Source organism: Semicossyphus pulcher, unplaced genomic scaffold, assembly GCF_022749685.1.
Source record: "Semicossyphus pulcher isolate SPU_LCO1_2020_fin unplaced genomic scaffold, fSemPul1.0.p SCAF_11, whole genome shotgun sequence".
NCBI classification, from domain to species: domain Eukaryota; kingdom Metazoa; phylum Chordata; class Actinopteri; order Labriformes; family Labridae; genus Semicossyphus; species Semicossyphus pulcher.
The window spans coordinates 19,169,178-19,196,860 of NW_027211615.1; the positions used below are offsets into that span (position 1 = coordinate 19,169,178).

A 27,683-nucleotide genomic window follows, 5' to 3' on the forward strand; every position below is an offset into this window, starting at 1 on the left:
TGTCCTTGGGAGAAGAGAAATTGATACTGTGTCAGATGTTAGTAAAGTTTGTAACAAATAGACTGAGGAGGAACAGCAAACATCTCCTAGACCTACTTTTACCCCTTTGACTTTCATACACAGAACTTTAGATTCAAGCAAATAAAAACACTTTTTGTGTTCCTGCAGCTCTGAGAGGAATCATGACTCTTTTACTAACAGAAGATTTAATGTGCATAATCCAAGTTTTAACAGTTATGAAGATATGTGCAACAATCGTAAACGTTTTCAAACCAATTGTTCAGACTCACATTTGTGCACCAAAGTAAGCTAGAGACCTGTCTGTCTATCATTGAAGAAACTGATGAAAGGAGTGAGCAACACGATGTTCCCAGTGTGCGAGCATGCACAGTGAAATAACTCTTCATCTGCTCAAATGGCAGAACAGAGGGACATTTTCAGCCTTTAGTGTCGCCCCGAGTCCCCACTTTGATGCAGCATGAGGCCCACTTTTATTCACTCTGTGCTTTGGCTTTAGTTTGGTTGTGATTGAGAAGATGTGAGGTGACCTTTATTGACTGATATTTGTTCAGGAACGACTCTAAGACTCTGTGTTCACTGATAAAAGACCTGCTGTTGCTTCTTTCTGATGACTGTTGTTTCATCAGGTTGTTTTAGCAATCGCAGAATCAGTACATGCGTGTGTTTGGTTTAACTGGAATTAGAGACACAGCACCTTAAATGCTGCACCCTTACAAGAGATCACAAACCGCAACGTAAGCCTTCTCTCTGCTGGCCTGGCTATCAGAGTAGTTTCATTCTGTGTGTGTGTGTGTTTGTGTATGTCTGTGTATTATACTCTGAGATCTGACTGGACTCTTTAAAGTGGCCCAGCTAATCCCAAATCCCGCTCGCTGACATCCAGCGCCTCCTGCCTGGGCTGTGAGCGATCGTTTCCCCATGTTGTTTGTCCTCTGAGCTGTTCTGAGTTCTTATACATGTTGGGCCCTAATGTCCACCTGGCGTAAAGTGCACAGCGCAAGTGTCATTGCTATCTTCCACCCAGTGCATTCGTCATTTTCATGCCCAGTGCCCACGTTGTGTAAATAGCAAGTGATCTTACGCTACGATTAGCGCCAGTGGCCGTGTTAGTTTTGAAATGAGGAGTGGTTAGGCAAACGGGGGGCGTGTTGCTATCTAGAGGACACAGAACACGACTGTGCCTTAGACCAACAAAAACCTGGTCTTAAGTCCATGCCGCAGTCTGTCTTTGCTATTTAGAGGGCGCATTCAGGACATACATTGAAGAGTTCACAGCACAAGTCTCCACTTGTCACTCACACGGGGATGCACAGCAGTTCTTCTCCTCATAAGGAAAAAGCAGTGTGTTTGCAGATACAGTGGAAAAAACGTTGTTTAAGGAACAGGCTGCAAGCTTTTGTTTCCCTCGTCTCCTTAAATCACTGCTTTCGGTTTGTTACCGATCTGCTGAGGAGTGCAGGGAGACGTGGACAAGCACACCGTTGCCTCCACCCACACCAGCTATACCTTTTACAGATTCCTGCTGAAATCCCCCGTATAAATAGCAAGACGCCTACCTGCAGGCACACCTGGCTCTTAAAGGGAATGACAGCTGAAACACTGATGAACCTTGCGCCTCAGTTTGCACCCAGGTTGTATGCTGTGTAACGAGCAAAAGTTGGTCGGACACGCCCTAAATCACTTAGCGCCATGCGCTTTAGACTGTGCGCCTTCCACCATCTAAATAGGTCCCGTTGTCTCTTCGTCTCAGGCAGTTACACACCCTGTTAGGCTCTGAGTCTGTGCTGCCTGCAGCTGCTTTTTCTGTCTGTGTTAGCTTTTATACGTCTGTGATCTCTTTATGTATGTGTGATGATGTTTTTTCTCTGTCTTAATCAATCTGCCTGTGTCTCTGTCTCTCTCTCTCTTTGGTTTCTCTGTCCTCTCTCTGTCTGTCTCTGACCTGGTTTACTGACTGCAGAGAAACAGTTGACTGCAGCTAACTGCCTGGGAGTGCTGGCTATGGCTGAAGCCATGAGTTGCACCGAGCTCCATAACATGGCCAAAGCTTTTGCTCTGCAGAACTTCCCCGAGGTGGGTACAGATTTATCATCTTTCCAACGATCCATTCATTCATTCTTTAGGTTCAGTTTTTGGCTTTAGGCTGAGAGTTACTGTAGGTGAAGAGATCAATACCACTCTTAAGAATGACCATAAATCAAATCTTAAGCCGTGATGATAACTGGAGTCTGGCCATCCTAATTAGATGACCTGGTCTCTTTCAGAAGATCCAATCAGGGATTCATATATCTTGGTTTTGTTCTTAAACCTAGTCCTACACAATTATTGTCCTGAAATCACGTAAAACTGTTAGAAATTTATATTGACCTAAAAACATGGGAGGTGCCGTCCCCTTTCAATTTTTTGGTATGATAGAATCGGTGAGAATGAATATTTTACCAAGAATACTCTTCCGTTTTTCAATCCCTCCCTGTCCTAGTACCACAATCCACATTTAAGTGATTAGAAAAACAAATATCACAATTTGTCTGGCAAAACAGGAGAGCTAGAATCCCGTTGAAAATATCAACAAAAGAGAAAGGAGGTCTGGGTGTACCCAACCTTAAACTTCACTACTGGGCAGACCAGCTCCGAGCTGTGATGGGTTGTCAGGGATTTGGAGACTAGATGGGTTTCTATTGAACAAAATTCCTCACCTGGAATATCACTAGCCACTCTAACGACCACTAACAAGCATGTCTTTGGACTGCGGGAGGAAGCCGGAGTACCCGGAGGGAACCAATGACTGTCTTTACAGATGGACAACACTTCCATTTTTTAGTAAACAGTCTCAGAAAAAAAATTTAATAAATAAATTATGGATAAAATTACAATGCTTATAAAAGATGGGCTGAGAGAGGGCTGATTACCATCAACCAACTGTTTGATGGGAAGTCCTTTTCAAAACTCCAAGATAAGTTTGCCTTACCCTCGACTGACCTATATAGTATCTACAAGTTAGACGTTATATCACAAATCATATAGACCGAGATAATATTAAAAGAGAGCCTTCCAATATAGAAACCCATTTTATATGTTTGTTTGAACAACATCCATCATTAAAAAAACAAATATCCCATATGTACAAAAAACTGATGCTGGACACATCGGAGAATACTTTACATATCAAAGGACAGTGAGAACTGGAGCTCAATGCAATAGTAATGACTAGTTTGTTTGTCTCCAGGTTGCAGGACAGGAAGAGATCTTGAGTGTGTCCAAGGAGGACCTGGTTACCTACCTGTCCAACGACAGTCTCAACACCAAGGCTGAGGAGCTGGTCTACGAGACGGTCATCAAATGGGTCAAACAAGAGCCCGACTCCAGAGTGCAGGTAATAAAAAGAGAGCTGATGACTGTGTTTGTGAAGCGTGTGTCTGCTCTGCTCAGATGCTACAGTGTACTTTAAAATGAGCACATGTATGTGTTTCATGAGGTAAAGCCCTTGTTACCTCTGACAGTACAGATACTGTATCTCTGCAGAGCTGTATTAGTGTGTTTGTTCTATCGACTCTCCCTGTCAGCTCTGAGAGGTACACACAGCATAAACAGCAGACATGTGACTCCTCGTTCTCTCTGGCTAGTGTTCGTCAGCTCTGTGCTTCAGATGCAGCCTAACACAGCAGTTGTTTATAATTCCAGGAGTGCTTTGTCCTCAGAATGAGCTCTATTCTTAGTTACACTTCATTTGTTTGTGACACACTGTACTGCAGGAAAACCAACAAACACAGAAACATCCTCAGTCCTTTTTCTGTGTGCCTAACAGCTGTTTGATTTATTCCTGGAGGCTGTTCATCACAATCAAAGGCTTCTTCCTGTAGATATGTAACGCAATGAGATACAGCATGTCAAATTTTAACAAACGTGGAATCGATAAGCCTCGAGGTCAGAGCGTCGGTCCACATCCATGAAAAGGAAAATGGACTCACTGTAGACGGATATCCATCCAGCAGGTAAAAAAACTCAGTCATGAGATTTTTATGGATTCAGACACAAAACCATGAATTTAAACTGATGATTTTAAAGAATTTTATAGCTGCTTGAGTGGAGTAATAGTTTGTTATGAGACACAAAACCACTGAATGAAGGAAGAGAGCTGCTTCAGTTTTCTTTGAATGAGGATTTTTGAAGGTGTGTCGCCCTGCATGCGTCTGTTTCTGTCTGATTGTAGATTTTACTGTCGAGGAGAGAAAAGGAAACACACTTGTTTCTCAGGTGAGTTTAGTTTTTACCTTTGGACGGAGCAAGGATAACAGTTTCCTCTTGTGTCTTTATGTTTGGGATACGAGGTACGACGAGGTGTCCATGATCAGGTTTTTATGGGCGACGTGGAGGCCAGAACTGTGTGACGCGAGGCAAGACACAATTGAGTTAACAATTTCAGTCTTAAAGACAGTGGCTCCATTAGTTCCGTAAACAAAAGGCTGGAAGCTGCTTAATGTTTCCTCTGTGAAGGTGCTGACGGACAGAGACCTGTCCTTCCTCTCAGCCAGCAGTCTTTAGTGTGACGACCACAGACACATGGCTCCAATTATAACAGGCCGGGCTCTGCCAAATCCCTGAATAGGACCTCCATTAGGCCTCACTTCAACATGTTCCTATCTCGCTAAGTTACTCAACCTGACAAAAGAGGCTGATTAATTGGCTCTTTGGAAAGTGGCCGACTAATGTAACAGCAAAAAGGACAGTTAAAAAAGGCCAGCCGTGCCATCAGCAAGGACCTGCTGTCCACTCATCACAAACAACAATGACCTGCTCGGACGCCTGCAGCTCCCAATCCAAATTAATACAGTTAAAGATATTACTTCATATGCTTTTAAGATATTACTTATTATTTGGGGGATTCTATGATAATGACTCTGGTGATGTGATTTTAGCCTCCAGCTCTCATTAAGAGGAGAAAAAAAATCTTTTTCCAGAACAAATGATGTCATCATTCTGCAGTCAGAGCAGAAAATGACCAAAGGACAGAAATGCTTTGAGGCTGTGTGAAGATATAAACTGAGTTTTCCTCCCAGTTTTACGATTCATTTACCTTCAAAACTACAAATGACCCTTTCACCACAAGCATCACTTTTAATTTAGTCGTTTTCTTTTTAAGCTCCAAGTTCAAAACAGGAACTTTTCATCATCCTGCTGAAGAAAAGGTTAATTGTGTTTTTGGGATCAGGAGCTTTATGTCACATTGATCATGCTTGAAGAGGGAAACTGAAACTATTGTAGAGTGAGACAAAATGAACTTGTAGACCAGGGGTTCCTAAACTTTTCCATGCCAAGGCCCCCCAAACAGCATTAGCTTCTGGTCGGGGACCCCCAAACCCACAGACAACAGAGAGTGGGACAGCGTCGATTTTTTTTGGCAGCATCCTCACCAAGCAATTCTCGGACAATGTCTTTGGTAGCTGGTAGAATCAAATCCTCTCCAATTGTGTGAGGTTTTTTAGCACGAGCAATGTGGTATGAGGCTAAAAATGATGCCTTCAGGGCCCGCTCGGCACGGTAGCTTGCTGTGTGAATGCAGCAGATTGCCTGACCAAATGCTCTTCTTTACGTCTGAAGAAGTCAACTGTTTTATCGGCCTCTGCCGGATGTTTTTGCATCAAGTGACGCTGAAGTTTCGAAGGCTTTAAACACTCGTTTGAGGGGGTCTCCAGACAGAGGACGCATTTCGGGCAATCATGGTCATTTTTCTGTATAGCTGAATTTGAGAATCCGAGATTACGGCAGTTTACGTGTTGTTAGGTTCAGGACAAATGGTTATTAAAAAAAAAAATATATATATATATATATATATTTTTTTTTTTATTTTTTTATATTTTTTTTTTTAACTCCTATTTTCTGAGGCCCCCCTAGCTCCCCCTGGCAGCCCCCCAGGGGGCCGCGGCCCCCACTTTGAAAACCACTGTTGTAGACTATGACCAGTGTGATCTGTGACAGATATAGACTCAACTAAACTAAAGCTGATGCAGCTTCATCTTCTGCCTCTTGCTTTCTCTCCTCTTTCTGTCTTTACATTAAATTCCCATGCAACACACGCACAGGGATTTACACAAAATGCACAGGACGTTGCTCTTCATATCTCAGTCCTATGCTCAAACATTCACACATGACTGGAAATCACTTGTATATCAGCCCTGGTGCGACTCGTATCGTATTAGAGAGTGGACGGGATCTGATGCAGGCCGCTGAACTCCAGACCTCCATCCTCATCTGTGTCCTTTGTCGTCCCAGAGCGCCCGCAGTCCTGATGTGTGCAGCCAGTTGAACCGCAGTCACTCGACCGCAGCGGCTGCATATCCAGAGCGAGTCAGAGACGTCTCATTTCCACTGGGCTCTCTTATAAACACACAGGGGTTGCATGAGCGTCTGTTGAAAGGAAGCATTTTTCTGCTTTGGAAGGATTCATGAGGAATAAGGAAAATGTACAGCACTATTGGATGACTGAGGAAATTGCTAGATACCACTGGATGTCAAAGAGAATCACCTGAGAATCATGTAAGAAAGCTCAGTGTCAATACATACTAACAAATATATTTAGAATTAGGAAGCACTTTCTTGATTTTTAATGAAGTCATGCTGAAAGAAGCCTCAGAGGAGAACAAATTGCACCTGTCAGTTGTCGCTCAGGGCAGCAGTGAGAGTCTGCCGTCCGCCACATCTCTCTATATCTCTCCTGCTGACACGCACACATAGTCATGCAGATGCATAAACTCACAAACACAATCAGCAAAAGCATCTCTTGAACCCAAAAGAAGAGCCACTTTGCAGAGCATATTTTACTCCTCCATTATGTGTCACCAGAAGAAAGAGCTCACACGTGTGTTTTCACACATAAACCTGCACACACTCAAAGGACACTGAGCGCTGGTCATTTCAGCTGACTGGGTTTGTTAGCACTGTGAGGCTAAACATGGGCATGTGGACATTTGTCATCTGTGTTAGGCGATGTCGGCTTCCCGGCTGCTTCTCTGCTGCCTCTGCCCATTCACATCCCCTGTCCACCTGCCTCAGTGTGTGTGTGTGTGTGTGTGTGTGTGTGTGTGTGTGTGTGTGTGTGTGTGTGTGTGTGTGTGTGTGTGTGTGTGTGTGTGTGTGTGTGTGTGTGTGTGTGTGTGTGTGTGTGTGTGTGTGTGTGTGTGTGTGTGTGTGTGTGTGTGTGTGAGTCAGCAGCATCCTCCTTGCAATACATGCATTCTAGTTCTACAGTTCTGCAGGACATGTGCAACCGCTGGCACTGAGACTGTTGACCTGGTGAGTTTGTGTGCAACATAGAGACCATTAGGTGAAGTCACATTATGCTATCTGGGTTATATGTCAGAATACAAGTGGATAAGCATATGCACTCCTCATAAGTGATCCTTGTCCAAGGAGAATTAAAGAGTGGAAAACAGTGCGTGTGGACAGATAAACTAACAGTAGCGTCTCCATCTGTCCTCAGACTTTTGTGGATACTCTTTCCATATGTTTCAGGTGTTAAAAAAACACTGAACTCCTCATTAAGAATGAAACCTAAGATCATGGCATGTTATCTTTAAATGCACAGAAGGCTTTGTGTCTTTCAGTTGACACAGTAGCTTTTTTGAGTCTCTATCTCTGTTTAGAAGCAAAGAAGGATTGCACGCATGAGGAGGCGAGAAGATAAGTATTTCACTATGGAACAAGAGCTAGCATGGCTAACAAGTTCACCTGTTCCATAACTTTTGAGAACTAAAACCCATATGACTTATTGATAAGCTACAGGCACAGGTACACAGGGGTATTTAAGAGCTGTGCAAAGCAAACATTAAATGAATCCTCCCACACATGATGATTAAGTCTGTTTACTAAGTGACAGTGATTGAAAAGAGACAACATTGTAATTAACAACACAAACAATAAATAGAGTAAACTGTCAAATCTCACATTATACATGAATTAGATTTGCATAAATGCATTGGATTAGTCAAGGTATAATAGACGATGTGGAAAACTAAAACTGCAAGCAAATAAAAAGTGGCTTATGTAACACTCACCCATAATACAGACATCACTGCAAGTCTTTTTTTGGTTTCTTTGTAAACGAATATATTTCAAAACAATTATTCCTGCTTGAGTAGTTCCAATGGCTGGTTCAAAGCAGAAATCTGTTTTTTATCGGGTCCGACACTTTTGATTTGAAAGTTAGCAGCGAGTGTTCAACTCTCCCTCATTTCCATCCTGATATACATGTATATGCATGTGTGGGAGGAAGAGCGAGGAATGGGAATGAAGATGAGAGTGAGACAGAAAGTGAAAAATAGGTGAGAGAGAGAGAGTTGGTGGGATTGAGAGATGGAGAGGTTTTATTTCTTTTCAAAAATAGAGGGAGAGAGAGAGAGAGGGAGGACAAGAGCTGGATTAAAGTACAGAAAAAAAGCCTATATATATATATATATATATATATATATATATATGTGTGTGTATATTTATGTATATGTATGTATGCATATGTATATGTATATGTATATGTATATATATATGTGTATATGTATATATATGTATATGTATTATGTTATGTCATTATGTATATTACTTCTGAAGTGCATCCATCTGTCTCTTTCTGTATTCACATGTACAAACCTCTTGGGTGTACGTGGGTGTTTTTCAGGTATATACTTATATGGTAGCACCCCTTACCTGTTTGTAGAGACCAGATGCTGTCTCTCTTTGAGGGAGTTTTACTGCCATTTAAAAGATGTTTGGCAAGCGGAAAGAGCCGACAACAGATGTGGGTTTGTGTGGAGATACGATTTGCAGATGGTACATTATGTACTTGTCTTTACTTTAACTTCCACAGGTAGAGACAGTTAACTCTGCATGTGAATGTGTGCCAGAGTATTGGTCAGGGTGTGGTTTACAGTAAAGTGAGACAAGACTGCTAATGAGAGCAAATGTGCATGGAGCTCACACATGTCTTAGTCCAACCCATCATGGCTTGAACTCTTGAACTGTTTAATGGAAATCCATCTGCTTTTTCTTGAAAGCACATTGTTCCCTATAGAGTATCCACATGATCCATTTTCCACTCTCACTTATTCAACCTCACTGACATCTATACCAGCATGCACTGCACCTATAACAGATGCATTCACAGTTATCAACAAAGTCTCCAGCCCGCCTTAGACGGACACTACAGGAGACCAGAAAATATGGGTCCAATCAGTCTGTCCACCTGCTGTTCTAAATAGGAGCAAGATTTCCACCTGGCTGAAGCTGCCCCACATACAGCTTTAATTTAGCTCTGAGGGTCAGAACGGTCAGTAGTGGACCTATTTCAGAAGACCTGCAGATGTTAATGTATGATCTCATGAGCAAAATTAACTTATTATACAACAGAATGGAGTTTATTCCTTCTTAGTTTGGATTTAATGGATGTTTCTTTAAACAGGATTAAGTTAGAAATATGTGTTTTTATAATGAGTCCACACTGGATTACTGGCATTAATGATTCAGTGTCATAATGACAGTCCTGGAGAAAAGTAGCTTGTAATAGAAAAGTAAGAGCAGTCAGCCTGAAGCTGGAGTCTCCTTCATTTGAGTGTGACATGACTCCGTAACTAGTGGGGCAAATCTCCCACCGTGGGGGACTTTAATTGGAAGTCGTAGCTTCTCCCGAGCAAGAGACTCTTCCCTGAAGAATATCTCAGTATGTTTTGAAGCTTGCTTTGACTTTACCTTCTTGCAGAGGCACTGAGAGCGATCTTCAGTGTTTCTGTGGGTCTTGAGCAGTTTGTTTGATAAACTGTTGGGTAAGCTGTGTACGTTCATGGAGGAGGGAATCAGACAGTCCCATCTGCAGGACGGAGTTTGGCTTCCAGCGATCCGGAGCCGAGAGGAAATTTCATCAGCAGATTTCCCAGACTGCCATCACATCCTCTCCGCCTTCTTGTTCTCATTTCAGTTCACTTTGGTTCCCTCATCTTTTCTTTATCCTTATGTCCTACTCCTCGTACCTCTCCCGCTCTGTCCAGGCTTTTTTACAGCTTTTACTGCCGGCATAGATCAGACTGTCATGGGGGAGCAGACCAACACATACACTCAAATTTAAAAATAAAGAAACAAAAGAAAAGACAAGGCAGGCAGAGTTATAGACTGGGTTGCCATGGCAACAGTCCGTCCTACCTCTGTGTCTGAACACCTATACAGTATAAGTACACATGGATGTATGCACAGACAACAATGACACAGCCATTGCTGAAGTGCTCCCCTCTGAAGACCCCTTAAAACCTTTTGCTGATGCTCCTGCAGCATCCTGCTTTGGGTCGTCTCCCAGCTTGAATAGTTTGTGATGAACCAGAACTGGGTCTTAATGTAGCTGCAGAAACACATCAGCTGTCTGTCTGAGGATTTAATTTGAGAAGACAAAAAACCAGAAGCAGAAGTTGGAAGCTGTAAGATTTCCCCATGTGGCCTCTTTTTCCCCTTACAGAGTAACCGAACGCTGGTATTAAACTTAGATGGTGAGCAGATCTTACTGGAATTTCTTTAGAGCTGTTAAAAATCGCCTATCATGTTCTGTACATAAAGAGATGTTTTCTTTTCATCTTTGCCAAAGTATTTCATCCTGCACATTTATAGAAACAGAAACCTTACACAACCAGAGTGTTGACCTGAAGCTTTGAGAGTCTGACAGTAACTGATCTAATGGTCTCACTACATCAGGTTTCCTCTCTCTAACAGCCCAGGCTGTTATCAAACATGAGAGCTGCTTTTACTGTGTTCTTTATGATATCATTAAAAATGTTATTGTTCAGCTAAACAAGGAGAATTATAATGACTTTGGAGGTAAATCCAACTGTGAGCGTCTGATCCACTGTGTTTTTTGGCTAGTTTTTTAACATTGTTCATGTAAAACTTCTTTGATCATCCCTGACAGTTTTTCAGTCTACAAACAGTTTTATCACTGTTTGCTTTATTTTCTTCAACCTCTAATCCGTCTTTCTCTCTCCTTTCATGTCTCCTCAGAATTTGTCGGAGCTGCTGGCGGTGGTGCATCTTCCCTTCATCCACCCGTCCTACCTGCTCAACGTGGTGGATAACGAGGAGCTGATCAAATCATCTGAGGCGTGTCGCGATCTGGTCAACGAGGCCAAGCGCTATCACATGCTGCCCCACGCGCGGCAGGAGATGCAGACGCCCAGGACTCGGCCGAGGCTATCTGCTGGTACACACACACACACACACACACACACACACACACACACACACACACACACACACGTGTCTTTGGTCTGGGTGACCTGAGAACAAGATGGTGGTGATGCGATCTGCCACCCATCCGTTTAATTGACCCAGAACACATTGCCGATACTCATGAACCCACACATGCACACACACACTGTTCATATTTTACTGTAACACACTGACAGGGAGGTCATGGCTCCACAAGGAGACTTTGACTTGCCACTGAATCATATTGATTTTAACCCACAACAGGAAAGCGATGATTTAGAGCTCCATCATGTTTCCACACAGCTGCTGAAAACACTTAAACACACTAAAATCCTCACACAGGTCATATTTCCAAATGTCGGCTCTGCTGTTTCTTTCCACAATCAAACAAATGACTGCTGGAGACGAGTCTGATTGTTGTTACCATGAGAAGTACAAAGTGGTCGACCTTAACGGCTTCCTGGGGTTTTGTGGGCTTCTGAACTCTGTTACAGCAAAACCAGCACATGAACATCTCCTAACTACTTTTTAACAGCAGCTAAGCACAGTCAGGTCTGTGCTTGATTTCTAAGCCACCAGCCAACCACTGACTGTCTGACCCACACCGACATCCAGCCATTGAAGACCGTGTTTGTTTCTTTTGTAAAAACCAAATAGTCATCATGGAAGTTGAAGGCGTCTGTAAATTGCCTTTGGCTGTTAGATTTTCCCTCAGGTGGGCCAGGACCCCCCTCTTTCCCCCTGTAAAGAGCTGCCTCATTATAGTGTCTGCATGGTGTTATGAGCCTCGCACCAGAACACCTCACCGTTCTGCACAAGTTATTTTCTGCTCGGTAGGATAAAGATAATTGCCGAACAAATGGCACTTTATGGAGAGATCAGTTTACTGGCCAACACTGTTGTCCAGGCGGTTTATTTGACAGTAAACAAACATTGGGGGAATTTCGCACAGTCACTGGGATTGCAGGGTAGATTTTGGTACTTGCACGTGTACATGCAGGACAGCAAGAAAGACTGAGACCAGACTGGAAGGAGATTTTAAGGTTGTTGAGGATTGTGGTGGACACACAGAGGATGAGAAAGTGAGAACAGGAGCAGAGGTCTGGATGTGGTCAGAGAGAGGGGGGAGAGCAGGAGCCAGGGGGGATCAGACATGAAATTTGAAGGGCAGACGTTTGATCAAGTTTAATGTTTGAGCATGTGTCTGCTTGTGTAAGCAGTAAGCAAACGTGTGTGTGTGTTTCTGTGTGTATTTTAAATGTGCACGAGCAGATGGGGCACCACCTGAGCTCGGTTGATAAGGCTGTCAAGCAGAAAAAGAAGAAAGGACACCTGCCATCCGTGAAGCACTTCTTGCTGAGCTCAGTCAATCTGTGGACGTGCTAGTCGCATGCATATGTGTGTATTATAGTGGGTGTGTTTGTGTTCATACAGAGTGTGTGTGCTGATGTGCATGGACGTCTATCAGAGTACCTCACACATTCAGTCTTTGAGTGACAAAAAAGAGAAGAGTTACACTTTTTCAGCCCAGAAATAAAATTTACTCTGTGAGACTTTTAAGTAACACTCACATTGAGACTTAAATCTGTGAATCCAATTAATGATTAAACATTTACCATTAACCTTAACATTTATTAATAGACACAAACAAATAAAGGATTTATGAGGCCACAACACATTTTTCAAATGTAAAAAAATACTAACCTCTTTTTAAAGAGATGCAACAAAAGAGACAAATTAGTGAGCTTTGGATGTGACCAGCTGGGCTTGCTTTGTTTTGTCACCTCTGTCACATTACACAAAGTAATTTCATCCTTTGTTAATGTAGATATCTGATTAGAACAGATTTATTTAATCTATTCTGTTTATTTACTGGTTTCATGTTAAGTTAACCTCATTTATCATGTCGAGGATGAAATAAAGCATTTCTATGAATGTTAATGGTCTATGAAGATACACTCTGCAATGAGATGGAACCACTTTAACATTTCGAGTTAACAACATCTTCATGAGTTCTTGCTCCATCAGCTGTCAGCCCTATAAAGTTGTTTCTATTGCAGCTGAATTTTACCAGCCAGATGGTTTCCACTCACAATCTTGTTTCCTTGTTTTTATATATCAAATCCTGCTGTGCTGCATTGTTGTAATGTATTTCTTTACGTAATAGCTCCGTTCTTACTGATAGTAAATTTTTTAGTCAGTCGCTCCATGTCACCACATTGTTTCACTCACATGCTCCGGTTCAGAGTTAAATGAACTGGTTTAAAATGTATATGTACACGTAACAATGCAACTTGGAGCTTTAACTTTTAATAACAACAAGAAGAGATATTCAGCAGACAAACTGGCCGTGTGTGAGCAACAAAAATGGCTTATTATTTTTCAGTTGTGTGAATCTGTGTTGGCTGATAATTTTAGGTATATACGTCTGTTTCCTGTCACACTAATAAACTACTCAGGAAGGTAGGGTTTATGTAGCTGATGTATTTTGTTAACAGCCTCCCGTCTTCCTCATTTAGAGAGAAAAGTTTAGTTTGAAAACTTTAATCGTCTCATAATGAATCCACAGTGTTCTGTGTACTGTATGTGTCTCCATCAGCTGCTAATTGGTTAATTAGAGTTATGATGTGCATCTGATTATCTGTCATTAGACTGTACGGGGGATCAAACAGCTGCTGGTGCTCAGAGTTTACTCACAAACCAACTCAGAAGATGCTCTCTGATTTGTTTCATCTATATGTGCATTTGTGTGTTTTATGGAGGAAGGAGAGCGCCAGGGAAAACTGTTAACTCAACCAGCCAAGTGGAATAGCTCTCAGACAAATGAGCTGTAATGACGAGGAGACGCAGGGGTCCAGCTCGGCTCACACTGTTTCTCTGTCACACACACACAATATTACACACAAACCTTTAAATACATCGTAGGAGGAAATCCGCCGGGCCACCTGAGATAAGAGTTAGAGTATGCAGCAGGTTCACTCCAGTGTTTCTGCTCTAACATTTTATCTGTGTGATCCTTCCTTATACCGGATCACTCAGTTTAAAGCTCAGAGAACAAGATTATTTCAGACCCTTGCATGTCCTCAGCAGGATTTATGCTGCTCTCTACATCATGTTGGAATGAAAATATTAAACGTTATCAAGCATTTTACACATTGCAGTATAATGCAAGCCAAAGAAAACACTGTGCTGGGGTCTGGATTTCATTAGATCAGCCCGCACAATAGCTCAGCTTGCATCCACAGTTTGGAGACAATAACACCAGGCTGTCCTGTGAGGTAAGGAGCCTGCAGGCAGGACATTCATCTTCTAATTCACACCTACAGCAGCCAGCAGCTCTTCTGAGAGCAGCTGCACTACAGCAAAGAAAGCAGACCAACATTCACACCTTGTAAGGAGCATAAATGATCATCAGATGACTTCCCTCTATAGTCTGACACCTACTGCTTCTGGTTTGAGCCTGATTAACTCTCTGTCTCGCTGTCCGCCTCAATGTTTCCTCGACTGTTCTCCATCAACACTGACCGCAGCTCACAGAATAATTGAATTTATTTATAATCTTTCTGCACAGCCGCGGCACTAACTGCTATGCTAAGTGATTGTGGCAGTTTGGAGAAGGAATTAAAAGCTTTACGTTTTGGTCAGGACTTATATGACTTGACTGATTATTGTCCGGCTCTGTGTGATTATTCAGCCTGGTTTGTCTTTTGCCAATGCAGCATGAGCCTTCTCTGGTTCATGTCTTAACAGCTCAGTGCAAAGTGCCCTTCAGCCTTTTCCAATTTTGTTCCTGGAGTCTGAGATGATATTTGAGTGAAGGAGAAAGAAACAGAACGATTGAGCAGGAGAGAGAGAGAAAGTTTGATGCAGCTGTGCAGGGAATTGTAGTTTGTGCTCGAGATTTCACTGATAAGCTGCAGGAATTGGGCGTGATGCCATGAAGCTATGACAGGAGATAGTCTTTGTGGTATCCCCCATCATGAGGTCCGCACACACAAAAGATAAAAATCACTAAACACAGACCAGCTCATTTGATGGACTGATACTGTTAATAATAGTAATAAAAGGCTTATTAAATATTCCCTCTTAATCAACATCATGATCCAGGAGAAGTGTGAGCTGGTGTCTGTATCTGCAGAGGATCTGCCCTTCGTCTGTGTTTCTATTCTTATTATTCTGCTCTGTTTGGGACATTTGGGACGATCTATCGTCTATCATTTGCCGTTCTGTGAATGAGAACAGTCCGCGCGTGTGTCTCGCTGCAGGTGTGACGGAGGACGGAGCAGACATGAAATCAAATGGAAAAGCATCCAAGATGTATCATGAAAATTAGTAAAGCTTCTCTCCTTATCCAACCGGTGTGTCCGAAACAGCATACTATCATACTAATCATACTAATCATACTAATCATACTAACCATGACGTAAAATTGAGTATGTCATTCAATTTCGTTCCCATCTCATAGTATGCAATTTTGTGTATGCGAGAAATGCCCGGATGTATACTAGATCTGCCCGGATATTTGAGTATAAGACTGGAGCTCACTGGTTGTACTCAACCGCCCCAAAATGCATTGCGGCTATTCAGCTTCTGCTATGGCGGAGATGGACCGGAGATCAGACCGGACATACGTAAACGATGAAGTCACGTGATACGGAGAAGACGGCTCTGAGTATGATGCCGGCCGGTGCTCCCTCCCAGAATACTGGATCCATTTCAATAATTGTTGTCTCCACCAGTCACTTACACACAAACACATGGGAAAATAGGGTCTAGGAAAAATCCCGAAGTTATCCTTTAAACATTGTTTGACACATCACATTGTGCACATACATATTGAGCCTCCCTGGACCCTCACATTATTTGCCTTTTGCCCCCTGATCCTCACCCTTGCACCCTGGGAGAGAAATCATAAGATTAAGGAGGGGAAAAAAGCAAAAAGAGAGATTAAGGAGAAGCTGCTCAGATAAGAGGAAATGGTTATGGACCAGAAGTGAGATATAAATGGCTCTGAGCCCTCCTGAGAGACAGACTGCTGGTGTCACTGTGGCTGTGATGCCCTGTGAGGAAAAGTGAGCATGGTTCTGTAACAGAGTAGTTGAAGTCGAGTTTGCTGTAACCAATACGCAGAAACTGCCAGGGGATGTTTTTGTGTGTAAGTGTGTGTGTGTGTGTGTGTTATGCTCCGTGGGTGGGCATCAACTTCAATTTGAGATTCAGCTCTTACACAAACCTGTCTGTCCCTCAAAATACATCTTTTTTGGGGGCTTTCTGTGCAGCACAATTCCCATCCTGTGGTGTGTGACACCTCCCTCTGAGAGATTTAATATTGGGCTCTGTCCAGATGTTCCCATGGTAGTCTCTGCTCTTGCTGATGCTGCCACACTGCTTTCCTTCTCCTTACTCAGTGAAGATGAGTTGGTTAACAATGGCATCCAAAAGCTACATACATTGTACAACTTATTTGACAAAAGGTCAGTAAGAATCAGGAGAAATTCAGGAGACATTTTCTGCCCAAACTGCCATGAATATAAACTCTGAAATAAAACGAGCTGTCAAGACTTGGTTATCCCTTCATCCCCAACCGCTCGTCTCCATCCTTCAATCCTCCATCCCTTCATCCCTCTACCCAACTCTCATCAAACCTCCGACTGACTGACAGCCGTCCCTGTGAGGCTTCGATTCTGAGTTAAAACTCACACATACACACACACACAACCGTCTGATCTGATGCTGTGACTCTCCTGTGTTGTTGCGTTCTGAGAGGCCGGTGTTGGGTTGTGTTAGCTTGTGAATGTGTTCAGGGCTTCAGGGGTTAGAGCCGCACAGCAGCCTCAACGTCCAGATGTGGACTCTCCCTGACGTGTCTGACCAAGCAGAAAGCTCTGAGAAAAACCTGCACATGTGCACCAGGTTGGTGCACAAAGTTGGTCTATTGAGACACTTTGTCACATGGTCGGGAATTTAGTATTTCTACATCCTCCATCATGTTTTAAGATGGAATTGAAGTTTATGTTTCTGAATTGGCTTTCACACAAACACAGAAACAAATTGAAACAGCTAATGTGATGAAAGAAAAGGAGATGAAAAGAGATGAAAAATATAATCCTAAAAGGCGCAGAAAACATTCAAACATTTAAAACCATATAAAGTTAAAAACACAAGTGATGAAGAGAAATGGAGGCAAACACGTACAGCAGTAGCAGCAAACTAATCATGAAGAACAAAAGCAGAACAAAGTCAACATAATGAATGTGTGTGTGAATGTGTGGTTGGAGGCTCAGAGGAGGGAAGACAAAGAGCTTGTTTCCTCTTAAGAACAGCCGCTGTAGCTGCGACCGTCCTATAAAACTGCACTCATTTATTAGCTGTGTATCAAAGGTCTGTTGGAGGTCTTGAGGGCCGTTTGAGGCTCACAGTCTGGGGTGTGATGTCATGAAGCTGTAACAGGAGATAGTCTTTGTGGTATCGATCACTGCAGATGAACCAGTGTTTAGCCTTGGTTCAGAGAGTGTAAAGATTAGCTCTCCCTCCCTTCCCTCTGTATCATATCCCCTTCCTTCTCCTCTCCTCTCTCCCCTCACTCACTGTCTCTTCCCTTCCTCCTCCTCCTCCTGAGGACTTCAGTCCTAATCACACAAGGTCCACAGCACGTGTGTTTATCTGAGACACGACACATCTCCACAAACAAATGTACACAAATTGATCCTCACTTATTGATTATGTGAGTCTCTAATGTCCAAACTTTGAATGTTTCACAGTGAGCGTGTGGACGAGTGAATGTGTAGGTTAGTGCTTGTATCATGTGTAGGAAGAGAGAGTCAGAAAGCTGGGCAGCATCCAAACGACTGGCAGCACCATCAGTCTTTGTAATTGAGTTATACTTTCCTGTTTAAGTAGTTTCCTGTGACCAAGAGGAAACTTTTCTATTTTGCATTTTGTTTTGCATTTCCAGACAAGCGTATTGACTCAGGGAAAGCCAAGGCCGCTCTGAATTCAAACCAGCAGACTTATAATCTGTGGCTGCTTGTGTAAGTCAGTGTTCACGCAGACGATCAAGGTTCCTGTCAGGAAATTGAAACGTTTTTCTAAAGGATGCCTTTATTAAATGTATAAAAATGTTCACCTCTTTCTTGAAAGCCATATAAACATACTTATATATGAAGCAACAAGCTACAAAACATGACACCTGTTAGTCTCTGCAGCACTCTGGCGTCTCAAAGAGGCTTTGATTAAATCTTGGCTCTTATAAACTTGTGGAAACGTTCCCTGATGGCTGCTTTCTCCCATCTCTTTCCTTCCTTTGTCCTCCCCAATCATCCTCCTCCTCCATCCTCCTCCTCCACCTTTGTCCTCCAGGTGTAGCGGAGGTGATAGTTCTGGTGGGGGGGCGTCAGACGATCGGGATGAACCAGCGCTCCCTGACAGCAGTCACCTGTTTCAACCCCCAGAACAGTAAGTGGTACCCGCTGGCCAGCCTGCCCTTCTACGACCGCGAGTTCTTCAGTGTCATATCGGCCGGAGACAACATCTACCTGTCAGGTGAGCTACATGTACCGCAGCACAATTGTAGCTTTTTTAGTCATTTAGTGGCACAGAGCAGGAGGACAGTCCATGTCATGGGTTTATCACACTGCAGTAGTGAAAGGTTACTCCTGCATCAGGAACATTTCATCTCTACTTCAACTCAACGATTATTAGTTTGAAAATGTGTCAATGCTCAGCGCTACAGGTAACTTTGATTACCTTTAAGATTCCTTAATGTCTCTTCTGTTTACCTTCTGAGGAGCATTTATCTGAACTTGACTTTTTGTCTCTCTCTGGCTTTACAGTCGCTGCAGTGTTTTGCAGTTTATTTAGTTCCATAGTGGCACACTGTGCACTCTGTGACTCCCTCTATGAGACACCTTTAAGTTGTTTCTCCAGAAACAGACTGAATTTCTCTCTCCACGCTCCATTTGTGCCAGAATCCTGCACGGTGCTCACACCTTGACATTGCAGCGTGGAAATGCAGCAGGATTTGTCCTGCGTGTTCCTTTCCTCTCCCTCTTTTCATATAAATGTAAATTTGTGTTTGGGCATTGGAACAGGTCTGCATGTGTCCGCTGAGAGTCAGACAGCCAGTGGAGAAATCAGAGGTGTTCTAGTCAGCCGATCAACAGGCTCTGAGCAGGGTCACTGAGTCACTGCTGGCGTTACCTGTGAAACTGCACAGCTAACAGGGAGCTGGAAGGGAGCTGAAACAAACTCAGTTTAGATGGTTGCCTGGTTGACTCTTAAATATCCCTTATTCTGTCATTCAGGAGGCACAGAGACGGGTGTGATGGTGGCTGACGTCTGGTGCTACATGTCCCTGCTGGACAACTGGAGTCTGGTGTCCCGGATGACGGTGGCTCGCTGCAGACACAACAGCCTGGTGTACGACGGAAAGCTGTACACCATCGGAGGACTGGGAGTATCAGGGAACCTGGACCACGTGGAGAGGTGAGAGTCACACAACATACACACAACACACCCCCAGCAGCTCCCAGCTGGTGTCTGAACAGTGAGGCACAGTTCTAACTCTGATGTGACAGCCATCTCAGAGAGCGTGTGGGGATGATTCTGCAGAAAATTGGTGGATTCTGTTTCCAGTTCTTTCATCCCTACTGACCGCCAGAAGGCCCCCCGACATTTGTTACTTTGGTTTTACTTTCATTGAGTTAGTCGCTGTGTTCGCCAAAGCTAACTTGTTACAGTCGTTTACAACCTTTGACGGTGAAGGCAGCGTCTGCGCTTGCCGTTCCCAGTATTCTGGATATACTTTGATTCTTCTTGTGTTAGTCTCGAGGATTCGTTTTACCGTGTCTCTGCCAGTGTATGTTAGCAGTGGCGTCCGCGCCTGAGATAACTGATACTTTATTTTTTCATCTCCTTGAAAGGAGTCCACCTCTGCTGGTGAAGGCAGCAAAACGTAGTAGATGGTGTGGCATGCAGTAGTGCCATGCAACCTATTTCAAATGTGTTCTGTCAGTTCAAATAAATATTCACACTGTGAGGGGAAAAGTGACAAAAAAGTAGTCAGACAAGTTTGTTAGCATTTTCTGTGAGAGCAGAAAGGTGCAGAGGAATGAATCTGAGCCGGAGCGTATTAAACGGTCACCGCTGTGAGCACCTCTTACTTGTCTGTGAGTGAGAGGATTTGCTATCAGAGAGCAGAGTGGCGTAATGTGTCTGATTCCATCCACTTCAGCATCGCAGACACTTCATGTGAAGGTTGTCTTCTGTGGCCTTTTCAGCTGCCTCTTTTCTTCAGATTTTTGATCTCTTCAGCTTAAGACCAGAAACAGACGTTTCCTCAGCAGAGAAGCTTCCTCCTCCTGCACGGCAGAGCGAGAGGAACCAAAGCAATCAAAAGAACATTACTGGGTATATTAGAGCAGGCCGCTGCCGCTCATTACCTTGCAGCTCAATTGATCTCCAAAGCAATGCACAAATGAAACAGGCTAATTAGATATTTCCCATAATGCTGCCACACAGTGTCGTTATGAAGGGTAGATGGAATATTTGCCCCGTAATGGATACGCATTTGATTCCTCTGTCTCTGAGCTGCTTAATTTGAGAGCTGCCGGTGCATCGAGGGAATCAGGGCTCTGAAGAAATCAGTGTTTCACCGTGTGATGTGTTTGTATGTGTTTGTCTGTCTGTAACCATGAAGCTTCTCTGAGGCCCACAGCAACTGGACTCAGTTATCAGCACCGTAAAACTTTAACCTACTTTGCCTCTCTCCAAGAACTGCCAGAGGCCTCCTCTGCTTGGCATCACTGCCCTCGTGTTGCACTTACAAAGGCTGTAACAGTGAGGGTGAAATAACCCACACACCGAGCAGAATAGTTGATCTCCTAATAGTGAGGAAGAAAATGCACAGTGCTTGGGCTGAAGCAAATCATTAGTAACACAAGGTCAGGGTCGTATTCAGCGGCCAGATCATTTAAAAGGTCTCTCAGGCTGTTTGGGCAGATTGTCAAGTCAAAGGGTTCGTTTCTCAGCAACCGAGGCTTTTAGTTTGTCTTTAACAGAAACAGCTTTGTGGAGCGAGAGGCAAAACTGAGTCTGAAGCTGTAAAGCATCTTTATGGAGAGAAGAATATCTTTAAACTTTATTAAAAGTTATGGTGACAGGCAGCTTTTACTGGCGACGAACAAGGGAGCCTTAAAGGTTAGAAATATGTATCATCCGACAATATTCACAATATTTTCTTCAGGTTGGTAAGAAGAGACATCTTGTATACAATTTATGTCCTTGTAGCAAGTTTAAATATTAAGTTGTCTCATCTTTTCTTTGTTGAGTCTTTGAAGCAAAACTAATGTGCTGCATGATGCATAATTCACAGGCTGAATTTGTATGAACAGAGCTGTCTGCCTCCAACATAGTTTCAAAAACATGGTATTCATAAGGACTGAATACAATCACACTATTTAGAAATGATTACATCACATTAACTTCAGTCTCACATTTTTTAGTTTAGTCATTGATGGTTTCGACTCTTAATCATCAACAATGTGAAGGAAACGCTACATAGGCAGGTTTTGTGTCTGAATATTCATAAGAAGAATAAACACTATAAATGCTGAAGGAAGATTATTCCAGCAGGCAGCTGCTCTGTCAAATCAACTCAACGACAGGTGCTTTAAATCATCAACAATCTCTACAGCTCGCAAGAGCTCGACAGATTAACATTATCGTTTGTCTTAAGAGACTCCAAAATAGAGTTTATTGAATTACTCAAATTAGTTTATTTTGTTTTTGTGACAAGACCCAAAACAAAGACACAAAGATGTTTTGTTTGAAAACCAAATCAAACTTGTTTCCAGGTACAAACTGTCAAACTGATGTTGATTCTTCTTGGACTTTGAAACCAAAAATTTTGTTTTTACAGCTTTCTAACTTACCTTGGCAAAGCTCCCACTCCTACACACAAGTGCCTGATCTTTGCTTCTACTCACCTTGAAAGACTTTTTTGACCTTAAAACTGTTTAACTTAACTACTCTGAACCGCTCTGACTTTAACTGAAGAAGACCATGAAGTTTTGTATGAGTCATTTTTGGAATCGTTACACAAATCTCAGAGGTGTTGAAGATGATCAAGATCTCTTTCAGGTCATTTCTGAGCACATTTGTTCCTCGCTGCTTTGATGAATGAGCCCCATTAACTGCTGATCCTTTATGTTGTAGCTAACCACCGGATTTGGCAGGTGTGTCTCTGCTATGAGACTCAGTTGGCTCTGCTGCAGCTCAGCATTGTTGGGCCAAAACTCTAAAGATAGTCGAGACTCCAGCAGGGAGGCAGCCAGTCCGCAGCAGGACTAAACCCTGGCCAGAGGAGATAAGGGACTGTTACTCAAACCTCCACACGAGGAGGAAGAGCTGCACAGGTGTCAGGAGCAGTTTTAACATGGAGAGTTAATAATGTTCAGGAATCATTAGTCAGTGTGTGTGAGTGGCTGTCGTGTTTGATATGCAGATGGCTGGTGGGGATTGTATCTGAAGGCTGGGGAACAACATGAAACACTGCGACAGACAGAGTTGATTTGCTCTGCTCATAGAGTAATTGATGCAGAGATTGTTTACACACACAGCCAATCTTTTTCAGCCTGCATCTCACCTGTGTCTTACCTGTACTTCTTGTTCCTCGAGTATATGTATATATTAAATGAATGCCTCTCTGCATAGACTCTGTGCTTCAGCCAGGGCTCCTCACCTCCCAGCACCCTGACTCCTAATCTGCAGTCCTTCCTGCCTCCCTCACTCCCTCATCTCTCCGTCCATCTCACTGAGGGTTTCACGCTCCTAACCATGAAATTCACCCACATTCACAATTATGTCTTCAATCAGAGCCGTCTCAAAGCTGGTTGGATGCATCCTTTCTTTGGGAACAGCAGGAGGTCCAAATCAACACTCAGAGGAGCGAGCGGGCTCGTTCCTGTCTCCGCTCTCACACTAATGACTTGACAGAGTTTTAGGGACGAGTCGAGTTCGGAGGCTTTAACTTGCAGTCAGGTACCCTGGGCCCGCTCGCTCCTGTGCATGTTGATCCTTTGACAAACCAATATGATTGCAGATATTGAATAATTCATGGGTGTCTGATGATGTGTCAATCACAGATGGTTTTGTTTTATTTATTGCACACTGTGCCCAGGTTTGTGCGTCCTATGAGCTCTACTGCAAGTTAATATTGCATGAAGACTGTTGGCAACATGACGCTGAGTACAGTATTTTCCTCATCAGGGATGTTTGCTGTTTGCTGACAAGTCTGGAGGAGAGAGGAGCAATTTGCAAAGATCATGTTCTCTGGCTTTTTTATGGCTTAGGAAACTAAAACGACCTTTTGGATTATAGAACATAAAACTTTGTGACCATAAAAAGCTGAGGAGAGAGCTGCATTGTTCATGTGTTGTTTTCAGGCTCATTAACTGGGAACATTTGTTGCTCTTTAAGTGCCCCGACACTTTACCACTATTTGCTGTTATTGAGGTGTCTGTGTTTTCTCTGTCGTTTAGTGCTGATTTCTGTTTTTTTCCATCCCCCAGGAGCTTGTTGAGCTTCTCTTGAGTGTTCAGCTTTGCTCTGAAATGCTTTTATCCTCCTCTTAACACAACCGTCCTCCATCTATTCTTTTAGTTTAGTTGAGTGTCATTGTGTAGATTCTGGTACTAGGTCATACAGTGCCTGGAGCTAGATTGGCAGGGGGTAAGGGTTGATGGTGGGGACAGTCGGCCCCAGTAGCCCCCTCAGTATGACCCTGTGGTCGGGGAAAACAGACTCCAAGAGACCCCTGCTGAGGCGGTTCCCCCCAGTTGAGCTAATCCCCTTTTCCTCAGGATTAACGAACTTCACAGCTCGAGCCCCTACTGCGCTGTCAAGGCACCGGTTCATGCTCCGACCATGGCCTAACCACCTCCACCCACCCACCCACCAACCACCCTCACACTTCTGATACACACCCTCATTACCCTTCTGAAGTGTCCATGTTGATTTTCACTTGTAGCGTCTCTGTCTCCTTGTCTCTCTCTGTCCTCTCAATTTTGTCCTTTGCATGTTAGAATTTACAACTAATTCAGTTTAACTTCCGTCAACACTAACAAACCATGCTGCTACTATTAAAAATATTTTAACTCTAACCCGTGCATTAGTTTCCTTTCACTCGCTCAATTTACTAATAGAAAACTATTTGCAGTCCATCACAGTGATCTTGAGGGCAGCGTTACTTTCTGTCAAAGATTCATCACAGTTGTGAGATAATGCAGTTGAGCTTAAATACTTAATAAGCACTAATGCTGACAATATTAATAATCAGTCTGTTGAGCGAAAATGTATTATTCCCAAGAAATGTAGGTGATCAATTATTTGAAACCTGGGCAAACCTGTTTTAAGGTTCTCAAATCTGAGGACCATTTTTTCTGTTTCTCTCATTTACTGAATAAACATGCAGAGTCATTTTCCAGCTCCATGGATGAGCTTCTCTATCTCTCAGTGATTTTTAGGCTCCAGGGCTGAAACAGAGTTCAAATCAGGCAGATCATCACATCTCTCCTCTCCTCCCTGTCTTCCTCTTTAAACACCATCTCTCCTCTCCTGCACCTTCCTTCTCCTCACAGCTCTGATTATGTGGGCAGGAGATGATGAGTGTATTTGGGGCCTGTGAGGCCGGCGGTGTCGAATCTGTCTGACATGCTCGAGCAAAGACAGTTTCTCCTCATCGTCTTGTAATAGGGTGTTGAGGTCTCAGAGACATGGAGGTAGATACTAAAGGTGTGTGTGTGTGTGTGTGTGTGTGTGCGCGTGATAGTTATAGAGAAACATTGGCGAGCAGCAGCAGCTGTGCCTGAGGATGGTATTAGTGAAAGGCAGAGAGAGGCTGCAGGTAATGAGTAGTACGAGCTGTATGTGCTTCTCCTTCATTGATTAATGATGGGCTGGCACTTTAGACAATTTCCAGCCTTTACCAACAGGCAAGTCATTTTTCTCTCCTTCTTTCTGCTTCTGTGGCTTTTTCTGCATGTCTGCAGTTAATCTACATGCAGAATGAACAGATTGTGTTTCTCACACTTTGAGGAAACATACTCAATCCATCAGAGTGTGTCCTTGTGTGTTTGTGTGTCTTTTGGCTGACCTTAACTTCAGTCTGTCAGACACACAAACTCCAAGGCTGTCCAAACAGAGAAAGACTCTATCAGATCCTCATACTCCAAACGTCCTATTCATTTTTTTATTTACAAAAGCAGTTGTTTTTTGTTTTTGTTTTTTAGGCCTCACAGTTTCTGTGATGAGCTCTGACACACAGATGGCAGCTGACACAACACAGACTCTCACTCCTTCTCCTCTCCAAAATAGATGTTCTCCCTCCTGTTCACTTTTATGTGCATCTATTGCCTGACTTGACCTTTAAATGAATGCAGAAAACATTATCACCACTCTCCTCTCCTGGTTTTCATCTCCTCTCCTTTACCCCGTCTCTCCCTTCACATTTCCCCTGTTTCTTACTGTCGTCCTCGTCATCTTTTCCAGGTGTGAATGAAACATTTTAAGCAAATATACAAAGAAGCAGGATGTCACAGTTTAGTGATTTCAAATGAGCACACACAGTCTGTATCAGCAGCTTCTTTTGTCAGAACCGCCTGCATGCATCGTACAAATGTGCAGCTGACGTTTGAGGAAATTAATACATTTCCCATCTATTTTAGTTATTATATATCTCTTGTGTGTGAAAGAGAGAGGTATGGAGGAAAGCGTGCTTCATCATCCACACTCCCCTGCAGGTAAACATGTTAGTGAAATGGCTGTGAGGCCTCGGGCGTCCTCCACATCATTAGATTGTTTCTGGAGAGAAATACAGACGGCTAGTCTCTGTGCTGTGTAGACTACAGTCTAGAGATGGAGGGTTTGTGGTCAGTTTGAAGAGGCAGTGTCAACAATCTGTACTGTTTCCAGTCTGAACCTCTGGTGGCCTTTAGAAAGAATGCAGCCTTAACTTTATTTTGGAAATCAAGAGGCTGCATCCACTTCTTATATAGTCTCTGGTCACACTTTAGCACTGGCTGATATGTGTGTTCATTACAGTGAAAATGGGCACTGTAGTTGTGTTGGATGTAATTCTTCATTTACACTCTGTAGAGCAGGAAAGCAGGTGTGGAGACGGCAAATCCATCTGCTGTCAACATAAACAAACATGGCAGGTGTGACTGTACATTTCCACGGTAACCGTCTAATTTCACCTGTTGTTATTAAACATGATGTTTGGAAGCAGACGGGTCGTTTAGAACAAAGATCAGAGAAACATCAGCTGGTTTTCTTTCACCAACACAGTCTCACTGCGTGGGTCGCTCTTCCACCTGCAGACGTCGACTTACACTTGTGATTTGTTGACATGTCAGCCGCAGTGCTGCTGCCAGCATTCACTTGTTTTTCTTTATCCAGATTACAGATTCAGAGGCAAATCTGAAGGTCTGTCCTCTTTCTTTCATTCACAATGTGTCTGCCCTTCATACCCGTCTCTCTCTCTGTCTCTCTCCTACATAAAAGAACACAATCCTACATCGTTTGTTTTCTTGTTTTCTTTTCTCTCTCTCTTCTTCCTCCGTCTCCTCTGCCCTGGAGATACAATCGAACCATAAACACCCATTTTGAGCATCATCCTGATGTCACGCTTCATTTTAAATGCTTTATAGTGAATCACACGTGTATTAGATTCATGACCTCTGAGATTGTCTGACCTGCACGTGTTTCTCTGAACTTTGCAATGTTTACATTAATTACAACCTATTTTCTTGATCTGCTTCTTACATAAAGTGATGGGGTTTTATATAAGCCCTGATAAGGAGCACATACCTATCAGAATTTGAAAATATAAGAACTATAACCTCCTCGTTTAATTAAACTACAACAAAGTCATGAATTGTTGCTATTTTGCAGCTGTTTTAAGGAGTCCTGTTGGCCTTGTGTCGATCCCTTAATCAGCTTCACTCAGCAGTGTCTGATCCTTCATTTATGAACCTCCCTGATGTGGTCTGAGAGGTAATTACAACTGCCAGAGAGTAAACACGTGTTTCACTGCTTTCTCAGCAGTGTGTGTGTGTCTGTTTAAACAGGGCTAATCTGCCCTCTTCAGTGTCTAGTCCACCTCTCCAACAGTGTGTTCTGTGTCACCTCTCTCTCAGACAGCCTGTTGATTTAAACCCCTCCCCTCAGCAGCTGATGCACAAACATGATCAGACCCCCAGAGAGAGTTTTCCCAAAGGCTAATCCACCCGTCTCCTCTCACACTTTATGTAACAGCCTTCTCACAGGTGGATGCAACCAGCGCTTAGACCAGTCGTTCCCAAACTTTTTCTGCAGGAACCCCCTTTGGTAGATGACAATATTTTCGAGCCCCTCTTGCCCCACACCATGCTCAT

The 27,683-nt window shown here is 43.2% G+C and overlaps 1 protein-coding gene across 1 annotated transcript in view; it reads left to right on the plus strand.

Moving 5' to 3' along the window:
• Positions 1-27,683, plus strand: part of LOC138612912 (kelch-like protein 29) — a 78,237-nt gene that overhangs the window by 40,696 nt on the left and 9,858 nt on the right. Inside the window, exons 6-10 of the mRNA XM_069686439.1 lie at positions 1,982-2,094; positions 3,248-3,394; positions 11,044-11,242; positions 18,610-18,792; positions 19,554-19,734. Of these exons, the coding sequence (XP_069542540.1) occupies positions 1,982-2,094; positions 3,248-3,394; positions 11,044-11,242; positions 18,610-18,792; positions 19,554-19,734 (823 nt within the window). The remainder of the gene's footprint in view (positions 1-1,981; positions 2,095-3,247; positions 3,395-11,043; positions 11,243-18,609; positions 18,793-19,553; positions 19,735-27,683) is intronic.